The sequence below is a fragment of the Cannabis sativa genome, chromosome 8 (assembly GCF_029168945.1).
Source record: "Cannabis sativa cultivar Pink pepper isolate KNU-18-1 chromosome 8, ASM2916894v1, whole genome shotgun sequence".
In the NCBI taxonomy this organism is placed as follows: domain Eukaryota; kingdom Viridiplantae; phylum Streptophyta; class Magnoliopsida; order Rosales; family Cannabaceae; genus Cannabis; species Cannabis sativa.
Genome location: NC_083608.1, coordinates 14,541,305 through 14,552,887, shown reverse-complemented (window position 1 = coordinate 14,552,887; position 11,583 = coordinate 14,541,305). Strand labels below are relative to the sequence as shown.

Genomic DNA, 11,583 nt, shown 5'->3' with positions numbered 1-11,583 from the left:
GTCATAGCTACATAGGCTTGTGCATAGTAATAGATATAATTGTTTTATATAGATGGAGAGGTTGAATCCAAGTAGCCACATCCACTCAAAAACTCAAAAACTCAAAACTCAAAAATCAAAAAATAGCTTCCCCATATAACGAAGGGTTGCCCTTTTGGTACTCATAAACCAACGTTTCCTAGCTTCACCTACCTTTACCCATTTATATAAAAGGGAATAAGTTTGACACATAAACTTTAAGACACAAAAAAATAAAATCAATAGAGAGAGTTATATAAATCTAGATCAGAAACTCCACTTATTACAATATCATTCTCTCTATTTTCTGAATATATAAGATTATATATATATATATATTATTATTGAAGATGGTGGTGTTGGGGAATATTAAAGGTGGTAATAATTTTATTAAAAAGTTGTTGGAATGTATACCATTTGGAGCAATGGTGACAATGGAGGGTTGCACTATCATCTTAACCATTTGGGCTAAGACAGTTATCACTAATGGGATGAGTCCATTCGTTTTTGTGGTTTACACACATGCTCTTTCTTCTATTTTCCTCTTACCTTTTTCTTTCTTTTACCATCGCAACGACAAGTACGTATTACCTCTTATTATCTCTCTCTCTCTCTCTCTATATATATATATATATTGTAATTGTTTTATATATTATTCATGTATTATTGTTAATTGTTTGTTAATAATTTTGTGCAGAACTGATGAAGAGCCAATATTCAACTTAAACTTCTTTCTGAGAATCTTCCTTCTCGGATTAACAGGGTTAGTTATATATATATATATATATATATATATATATACTGTATTCATGCACGTAAGCTAGCTAGCTCTCTAGCTAGCTAGATTTCATGCATGCACTATAAATCATCATGAACTGAAAATCAGCTAGCATAGTAATATAATTAATGGGAGGAAATTAAACGTGAAATAATGTGATGATGAAAATAAATTAACCTGTACAAATTAAATTGACGTTAATACATAATTATATAGAGCTTTTTTTTGATCAATTTGAGTAGAACACTTTGTTTTATTATTCTTTGGCGGCCCCGTTCATGGAATAGTGGCATAATTAGATAGAGAATATACATAATACATGTGATTATTATTCCAGTAATATATATTTGCTATAGTCTAGTGGATTGGATTCCATTAAGATCTTAATTACTTATGAATATTCTGGTATATTTATATCAAGTGATATCGTGAACCTTTGGACCCATGCCATCGATTAATGATTTTTATATTTAGCTGAGTAAATTAATCACCATCGATAGATTTATGCTTTTTTTTTTTCTTATAAATGAGGACAAAAACGTATCAAAATAAAATATTACATCTAGATCTAGGTGTAAAATTAAAGTTAAATAGATATTTTCCCTTTTTTATATGTATATATATTTTACTAACAATTTAGATCAATATTAACCAACCTTAATATTTATATAAGTAATGTTAGATACATATTTAAATTTCAATTTCACAATCTTATAATACACATGTATAAAATTAGTTATTTATATTATTAGGAAGGGACCACACGAGTTAATTAAGATTAATACACATTGTTATTTATATGACGTCATTTCATAGTAACGGTAAGTATAATGCCCCGTAAATGTGCTATTAGGATTTCATTCTTATTAATTCTGCTATATAATCAGGGCCGGCCCTAGGCATAGGCGGGCTAGGCCCGTGCCTAGGGCCCACACTTTCCAGGGGCCCGAAATAAAAAAATAAAAAAAATTATTAGGCTTTTATTTAAGTAAAATTTAAGTGTATTATAAGCAATAAATATTTATAGCTTAGTTGGTTGAGGTGGATGGCATAAAGTCCAAGGTCATGAGTTCAAATCCTATGACACTCTTCTTTTAATTTTTTTTTTATATATTTTTGAGGGCCCCAAAATTTAATTCGTCTTGGGCCCATATATTTTCAGGGCCGGCCCTGTATATAATTATATATGTAAATAGACTTTGTTTTATTAATTTATATATCTCCATTTTCTTTAAAAAAATAATAATTATTAAATTAATATTTACATAATCACACACAAAGGTGAATCAATTATTCAAACAATAAGATTTTCTTTTAATTATTGGTTTTTTTTTTTCCTTCTTTTCTTTTTGTCGTTTACGACCTAGCTAATGATATTTTTGTTGTTTTGTTAATTTGTTTTTTCAACATATATCACATATAACCATTCTTATTTTTTTTAACACACAATACTTAATTTCAAGTAAATATAAATATATTTTCCAAATATTATATATTACACTAATATTTTTTGTGTGTGTGTGTTTTGTTAATTTGTAGGATCACTATACCTCAAAACCTGGCATTTTTGGGCCTATCTTACAGTTCTCCAATTGTTGTTTGTGCCATGGGTCTCACCTTTCCATCTTTGTCTTTCTTACTCTCTATACTCCTCAGGTATATATTTATATTTTTCCCCAATTAAATAATAAACTAGATTAAATATATATATCAAAGTTAGTTTTTGTTATAATCAATGAGGTCATTTATTTACATAGTATATTTATGTGATTTAATTAATATTATTATACAGAACAACAAAAGTAGATTGGAGAAGTAGGAGCTTCCAAACAAAAGTATGTGGTACAATAGTATCATTGGTTGGAGCAACAATGGTGGAATTGTACAAGGGTCCACTTATTAAAAACTCTTCATCATCTCTCCATCTACCTATGCTCTCTGCAGCCAAGAAATTTTTAATCTTTTCCACAAATAATCCACAGTATTGGCTTCTTGGTGGCCTTTTACTGGCAGCTGCTAATTTATGTGTTGCCTTTTGGAACACTCTTCAGGTACCAAAACATTATTAAAAAATCATAATATTTTTTAAAGAGTATTATTATTAGACAAAAACACCACCTAGAAATGATGCCTTGCCAATTTGTTAGTGATATTTCATAAAGATATTATATTATATTACATAAGACTTAATATTTAATTGTGTCAATACATGACATTTTAAGAAGTATTAGACACTACTGATATTTTTCAAAATTTATCTTTTTTTAAACTCTGAATATCGCGCGTCTTATTAATTAGATGACTGAAAAGTATGTTTACAACTAAAATAGAGTAATTTGCGACATAAATATTTAGGTCTAACTCTCAGTTGCAAATTATAAATATCTACGTTTAATTTTTAGCGGTAATAATACCTATTATATTTCTGAAACTCTGTAGGTACCTAACCGTTATATGTTAAGCCATTATATCCACGTGTCATTTTTTTATTAGTATATTTGAACTAATTTGTTTAAATAATAAAAATTTAATGACTTGGACCAATTAGGGACACGTAGCAATTTATTTAACCAGATACCTACAGAAGTTCCAAAATTATAACCTAAGTATTATTACAAAAAAAAAAAAATTAAACTTAAGTATTTATTTGCAACTGAGAATTAAATTTAAGTATTTATATATGCCGCAAATTACTTTCTAAAATAACATGGAGTATATTTTGATGTGTATATATATAAATTTAGAAAAACACATAATAATATACGTACCCCTATATATCTAAGAATTTTTTTTTATGATATTGTTTAGTAAATTTTTAAAAATGTAAAAAATGTTTACAGTGTTGGTATAAGCTTCAAATATTGAACTAACTATGCGTGCAACTATTTTCTTGTATAAATTAAACAGTCTTATAAACTCTTCTAAATGTCAAATATGTAACCTTTTAAGGGTTATGTAGACTATATATATTATTCTATAAATTTATGTATCAATATATTACTCATAATATATATATATATATATATATATATATATATACAGCTAGAAATAATGAAGATTAATAATAATAATAATAATAATAATAATAATAATATATTAAAATGGTGTGATCAGGCTGGAACTGTGAAACAATACCCACAAGTGATGAAAGTGGCATCGTTTTACAGCACCATTGGAACACTCCAATCTGCTTTACTTTCAGCCCTAATCTTCGAAACAGACTTAAATGCTTGGAAGCTAAACCTTAACAGCACCGAACTCCTCCTTATTGTTCTAACAGTAAGTCAATAATATTATAATATATATATATATACTTGTTTCACTTTGACCAACCACATTCAGGCAAATAAAAGAATGCATGCATATTGACTTATTAATTATGCGTATTATATAGGCAAGCTTTATGGGTATAATCCGAAGTTGTGTTCATCTGTGGTGCATGAGGATGAAAGGTCCACTATATGTGCCTATGTTCAAGCCCTTTGGTGTTGTTTTTGCCACTATTTTTGGTACTAGCCTCCCTGCTAGTACTCTTTGTTACGGAAGGTATTATTATTAATTTTATATTATTATGAATTGAAAAGATTCTCATAATTAATTTGCATACGTACGTACGTACTAATTGTATATAAAATAATATTATTGTAGTGTGATTGGAACGGCTATAGTTGGAATGGGGTACTTTACAGTGATGTGGGGTCAACTAAACCATGAAGATGAAGTGAGTACTAATAGTAATAATACTAAACAATATGATGTTGAGTCACCTCCACAAGAGCATAATGATGTTGATGATGATGATGAGAATTATAACGTCAAAACTCCTCTCTTAAAACCACAACAAAATTACGTCCAATAATAATAATAAGGTTATTGATCTCTTCATATTATTATTGGGAAGATCGAAGCAACCTCATTTTGTGTGTATATATATATATATATATATATATATATATATAATAAAGTAGTTTTTCTTTTTTCTCTTCATAATATCAAGATGATGATCGAATAATATTTTATCAATCGATTGACGATCTTTGATTCTTTGAATATCTCTCGTTTTGTTTTTGGTACGTGTGTGTGCATGTATTGTATATATGATTGAATAATGAAGATATAAAGCCCGTTTTTTGTAGGCTTTTTATTCTTTGTAAAACTTTCTTTTTTGTAATTTTTGAAGAGGCTACAAAAGTATACATGCAGGGTCCCTAATAATGAACTAGTGGACCGTATATGTGCCTCTAGTACCCTTGTATAATTAAGAGTGTATTTATATATATATATAAGTACCATATATATGTGCATATATTTTTAAGCACAAATACATCAATCTCTAAAAATTACAAAGAGGATAATTAACAACTATAATTATAATTGAATTAGTTAGTAGAAAGCTACAAACCAAATCAATCAATCATTCCACTTTGAGGGATCAATATATATAAGCTCTCGTACTTTGAATTCCTACTCAAGACACACCTTTATAATGTAATATAAATTATATAATCAAAGGTTACAATCAAATCCAATAATAAGACTAAACGAAGGAAAAGTAATCCAATATATATATATACCGAGTCACTTTTTTATAGTTAAAAAATATAACAAATGATCCAATCTTTTAAGCAGTTCATACAGAATATATATGATTAGCCAAAAGAAAGGTTAATTCATTAATGCTGTTAAATCATATGTATGGCAATATTCGAAACCAGATTTTCATCAAAATTAATAGCTTTTGATATTAGAGAATTAAGTCTGTTGACAAAATATATTATAAAACAGGCCGGGTATCAAACCATAGAAATTCCATATTCAAAAAAAAAAAAAAAAAAAAAACCATGGAAATTAATGACATATATGTTAGAGATATTATTACAATGGAAGATAAACCAAGATATATACAACTCAATTGTAAAAATAATACAAGGACAATAAAAGAGATTTGATTAAATATATGTTACAATACATATATATACACTATATATTACATATATATATATATATATGAAAGGTAGAAGAGAAGATTACAACACATGCATGTAATATAATATATGTATATATAACAAGAGAATAATATATATGTATACACTCACTCACAACCTTGAGTGTAGATTAGTGGGGATCACCATGACTTGAACAAGGTATTACACCTTTGTCCAAAAGCTTATTTCCCCCTATCTCTAAGCACTAAGGGAACTCTCTAGGAAATAGCTTTAGGAATTATCAAGCCTTAGGGTTTTCTAGCAATGTGCTTTTTTGATAAAAAACTTCATCTCAATGAGCACATTAGACTCCTTTATATAGTGTTTAGATGATCACTCTAAGGATTCAAAATACCACCTCATTTCTCTCCCATAAATGAGTATTACATTTTGTAACAACTATATCATCATAATTTTGAAATCCTTAAACCAAATTGTGTAACAACCCTTTTATTACACTAATAATATGTGATCAACACAAGAGTTACAAATGACAACAAATTGTAACTCCTCTCCAAGTTACTATGTAGGTTACAAAAGTGTAGGTTAAGTTATAGGTTACACATTTATTTACTATACACACTTAATATATATTATTCACATAATATTATATATTACCACATTTTAATCTACATATTATTATATTAAAAAATAATATAACAATATATGATATATAACTGCCATATATAAAAGTGATTATAGGGGGAGTTTCATGTTAGATTGGCTTACTTCTGTAATCAATCTTGTAGGTTCAGCCCACCCAAAAACCTTTGGAAGGTCATTTGGAAACCCAACATTTCACCTTCGATTTGCATTAGTATGGTGTTGTGGAGAATTCTGGAGGAAGCTTTGCGCACAAAGGAACGACTTCTTTTCCTCAATGATAAAGAATGTGCCTTAGCCTCTATCACAAGGGATTGCATTGAATCTATAATCTTCATCTTTTCAAAGAATGTCCTTACACATGAGAAGTTTGGTTTTCAGGTACATTTCTTATCTTTTCTACAATTATTAATTCTGGTGTTGTCTTTGACTTTCTACAAGCTATCCTCGATAACACTACTGGTGGGGATAAATCAAAATTGTTGATTTATGTTGGATGTCGATGTAGGGCTAGCAACTGTGATGATTCAAGCTAATAGTGATATTTGGGCATGTAATACTGTTGTTTGTCATACAATTTCAGCAGTTTATGGAGATTTACATGCTATCATTTTGGCCTTAGAGTACTGGGCAAAGAAAAATAATTGAGATAACTTTGCTATATTGTTTGATGCTCGAATTATTAAGAAGATCTACACCCCCTACTTAGCATATGAGTTATTGTCTAGCCTTTTTAATGTTTCTTTCTTTTACTTTAATCGTTCGAGCAATGTTGTTGCTGATGAACTAGCAAAAAGTGTTAGACTTTCTAGCCATTGTGCTGTGTTTGTCAAAGGGAGGGATCCTCCTCCTGTGGTGCCCATCACTTTCTTTTAGTTTTCAATGAACTAAATTGCTCAATATATATATAAAAAAATAACTTTATTAGTTTAAAAGGGAGATTTTTATATATGCTGTCTCAAAAAGTACATGTGGAAGATTTTTCATGAACTTGTTACCTAATTACACATATAGCTTTGACATTTCGTGAGCCTAATGATTAAACCCTTATGAGGTTGACCGAAAAGAGTCTCTCATAATTACAAACGAAAATACTAGTATAGCACAAAAACACATCTTCTACAAATGTGTCCTATTGTGTAAACAATAAAGATAAAGATATAGAAGGTGTGTTTTTGTGCTATAATTGGAAAAACCTTTTATTGGATTTTTTATCATTTTATAGTAGTTGGATAGATTTGAAGATTTGGAGCTAAGCTATATATTATGAGTTTGAGCAAACACATCAATATATATATATATATATATATATATATAAAGGAAGGTTTTAAACATTCCATGTGACAGCATACTTATGCTTATTTTCTAATCTTTGTCCTCTTAATTTTCTAACTTATTTCTAATTTTTTGATTTATTTAAATTTTATTTTATTAATTAATTGATTACTTTTAATGGGTCTTAATGATTTAGGTTTCATTTTCTTTAGGTCTTTTCGTTTATCTCATTTCTTATTTTGCCTCCATCTTCTTAGACAGAGAAAAAAAACCCTTCAGAATATAATGATCCTTTCATTTCGCCTTCTCTGCTCTTTCTCTCTTTAATTTTTCCATTCCACCCAAATTTGACGAATCTAATAATGTTAAGACAGCAGCATTACCGGAGAAAGAGGCTGCCCCTGCATCCAAAATGGCATCGTTTGGTAATATGCCAAGTTCTAATCATCTTTTTAATTTTATATGATTCTTGCTGTTTGTAATTAAGTAGTTGATTGTGTGGTTTTGATATTTGTTTCTTTGTGTGTGTGGTGTTGGTGGAAATTTAATTTAAAAAGCCTTAAGACCAAACTCTAGGGGAGGCTTTGGTGAATGTGTACCATGTGTCTGAGAAGCCCAAATACCAAAGATAAGAAACCAAAACACAAACAAAATTGCCCAGTAACGAGCAGGTCCATACTTGATTCTGGTAAGCACAAACTGCAACATTCAAAACTATATTCAATTACATCCCATTTGAGTTAATAGCTGGAACTTTATGATAGTAATCAATGGCCTGCTGCCAAATGCCATGCTCTGGGCTTGTGATAAAATTTCAGTGCTTTTAACTTTTTTATTGAGTTTTCTTTTTTATTATTAATCTTTGTTAGTATCAATTGCTTTATGAATTTGCTTCATTAAGCTTAAGTAAAGGTTGGTTGGGAATGAAAATCAATTAATTGATAAGCCAGAGAAAATCAGAGTTAATTCATGCAATGACATTGTGCTTGGTGAGGATCAAATTTTTGATGTTTCGTAGACGAGTATGCCTATGGTCTCCGGAAAGTTCAAATAACAACAATTTGTTTTTTATTTCCTTAGTTGCCATTACGATTTTTTTTTTGTTTTTTTGTTTTTTAAATTTTTGTCGTTTAATATTATGGTATAAATTTTTGCTGATATATGGTGTCAGTTTTTACCATTATTCTCAAAACGTTCTTAGTTTATAATTGGATTTGTTTCACTGCAGGAGCTTAATGCAATTTGCGAGAGCAATTATCAGCAGAAGACGAAGAAGCGATCTTAGCAGAATTTGAGAGCTTAGAAATTGAGGTTAGTGTGTTTCTCTTTTTGACAGATTGTATAGCTAAAATTAAACGTTCATCCACTTATTTTTTGTTAAACTAATATTGCTTGATTTAAACTAAGAAGTGTGCCTCTTGCTCAAATAGAGATTACCATACATTTTCTCTCTTGAATTCGTATTATAACTATAATTTTATTTTTATTTTATGTATGTTGATGTGTGAGGCTTACTTTCAATGGTATTCACCTAAATGTTCATCTATAATTTCAATGCAGGCTATAAAAATACTAAACGATGAAATGCAGTTGGATGTCATCAAGATTGGAAATTTGGTTCGGGTTAAAGTGCGCAATCCGTATGTTTAAAATACGTTATAAAAGATGACCTTCTTTGAAATCCTAAAGAAACAGGTATTGTAGTAATGTATGAGTGTGTGCGTGTGCTTTAAATAAAATAAAATAGAAGGGAGAACACTGCAAATCGCTCGCAGTTGGGACGAAGGTGCTACTCCTCTTAAAGATATATTTAAGGTCTTTTTTGGGTTCTATTTTTTTTATTTATTATGGTTTTTGTTTATCAACTCTTTTGATTTCGTAACTAATTTTGGTATGGTTTTTATTCACTAATTTTGGTATGGTTTTTATTTTTCAATTCTTTTAATTTCTGAACTAATTTTGGTGTGATTATTTTTCAACTCTTTTTATTTCTTCTTCATCATTTATTTATTTTTTTTTTTTTTGATAAAGTGATTTAAATCATTTATTTCTTCTTCATCATTTATTTGAATGTGAGCAGGAGAAAGAACTCTTTGAAAGGCGAAAGACATAATGCATGGCTTAATGATGAGTTTACATCCAAAGTAGACAATCCTATTGAGTTGTGGAGAAAGCATGATTCAAAGCTTGCAAAGTAACATCATTGGAGGAGGTATTGAGATACAAAATTATGTTGCATCTCATTCCTTATTAGCTGGGTATCATATATGTTATAATTCTAATCATGTCTAGGAATTACGCTCAACTAAAGATACTGCTTTAGCAAACGAGGAACAACTATCTGCTGAACTCTCAACAGTAAGTGCTTCTAAAATTCTGCATATTGAGATGATGATGAAAATAGAATCTGATTCTATCTACGTTCATCTTATTGACTTAACCCTTTTAGTCTTTTATTGCATTCTTCTTAGAATCTAATTTTATTTATTTATTTTGTTTGATTTTTTTTTTCTAGGGGTCATATATAGTCATAATTTGGATTTCTTTTTAATGTTTACAAATTGGAGAAATCCTGAACTATATCAATATCATACATGATATAGTTTCTCCGTTATTTTTTTTTTTTTTGTTTTTCAAGAACCACCTACCAAGAGGTTTGTTATGGATGGTGAAATGTCAGATTACATTCTTGCCAAAGTCTGATTCTGCAAGTAAGATTATTGAATCAATTATTATTTTTTGGTCTGTTTTTAGAAACTGTCTTATTGACCCGAAGGAAGCAATTGTAAAAGTAATATGTGCATCTTCAAAATGTGGAGAATAATAAATTACAATATAAACAAATATTTGTGTGGTGGTTGGGTGTTTATGCCATTTTCGTTTATGTGTTTTATAGTTGAATATTGAGCTTTTTGGCTATTTGTGTTTGTTTACTGTTAATGTGGCCGTTAAAGCTCTAGACTATTTGAATTTCTTAGTGTTTAGTCTTTAAATTATTTAACGATTGTTTAACAGTACTTTTTTTATTTTATTAATGTCTTAATTGAGATATACTATTGTTTTAAATACAAGTTTTATTATTGTCAAATTTGAAACAATAGAACTAAAAACTATTGAGAATTATAAAGCAAAAATAAAACTGGTTATAATAATAATAATAATAATAATAATAATAATAATAATAATAATAATAATAATAATAATAATAATAATTTTTTTTCATAAATGGTTGTTGTAGATTGGGGATGGTTCATTATATTATGACAATGGTAGGGAATTTATCAAAATTTCTTCAAACATCTACAAAAAATCATATGGTTATCCCATGAATTCTATAGTCGAAGCTATCTACCTTTCACTATTGTATAATAATAGTGGCCAGATATATTTGAAAGAAAGCAATACTAACGCCAAAAAATAAAATGGTCATTATGAATATGATACCGGGAGAAGGGAGCACCTATTTCAGCTTAGTATATGCAAAGCAAATATAAACATAAATGAAGAAGATTTTTTGTATTCAGCTGAGTTTTTGCATAATTTGAAATTTAATTGCATCCCCAATCATGACATACATCTAAAGGAAGGTGATACTGGGAGAAGGGAGCACCTATTTCAGCTTAGTATATGCAAAGCAAATATAAACACAAATGAAGAAGATTTTTTGTATTCAGCTGAGTTTTTACATAATTTGAAATTTAATTGCATCCCCAATCATGACATACATCTAAAGGAAGGTGTTCCTGTAATGCTCCTTAAAAATCTAAATCAAGCATAACGTTTATACAATGACACAAGATTGATTGTTCTTGGTAAATGGTCAATTGGAGCTAATATAATATCTGGGATAAATATTGGTCAAAATGTAACTATTTCAAGAATAATCATTTTTCCAAATGAATCCAAGTGGCCATTCAAACTCAA

General features: G+C 28.8%; 1 protein-coding gene and 1 long non-coding RNA gene across 3 annotated transcripts; both read left to right on the top strand.

Moving 5' to 3' along the window:
- The first annotated feature begins 368 nt into the window (after positions 1–368).
- LOC133030415 (WAT1-related protein At1g70260-like) lies at positions 369–4,698 on the top strand. The gene is made up of 7 exons (XM_061103152.1): positions 369–598; positions 716–781; positions 2,336–2,452; positions 2,589–2,847; positions 3,911–4,075; positions 4,191–4,342; positions 4,445–4,698. Exons 1-7 carry the CDS (start codon positions 369–371, stop codon positions 4,653–4,655), a joined length of 1,200 nt encoding a protein of 399 aa, XP_060959135.1. The 3' UTR covers positions 4,656–4,698.
- A 2,711-nt stretch (positions 4,699–7,409) lies between these two features.
- Positions 7,410–10,873, top strand: LOC133030163 (uncharacterized). Of its 2 annotated transcripts, XR_009684011.1 has the most exons (7): positions 7,410–8,084; positions 8,217–8,347; positions 8,888–8,970; positions 9,220–9,474; positions 9,740–9,871; positions 9,952–10,017; positions 10,175–10,873. It is a non-coding gene; the product is annotated as an uncharacterized LOC133030163 (long non-coding RNA). The 2 variants fall into 2 exon arrangements; XR_009684010.1 differs by having other exon boundaries at positions 7,412–8,084; positions 9,952–10,873.
- Positions 10,874–11,583: the final 710 nt, after the last annotated feature.

Bases quoted from the DNA above. Each gene is read 5' to 3' on its own strand.
- LOC133030415 (XM_061103152.1), top strand. From the start codon at position 369: ATGGTGGTGTTGGGGAATATTAAAGGTGGTAATAATTTTATTAAAAAG. The intron at 2,453-2,588 runs GTATATATTTAT...ATTATTATACAG, and splicing joins TTACTCTCTATACTCCTCAG to AACAACAAAAGTAGATTGGA. The intron at 4,076-4,190 runs GTAAGTCAATAA...CGTATTATATAG, and splicing joins TCCTCCTTATTGTTCTAACA to GCAAGCTTTATGGGTATAAT.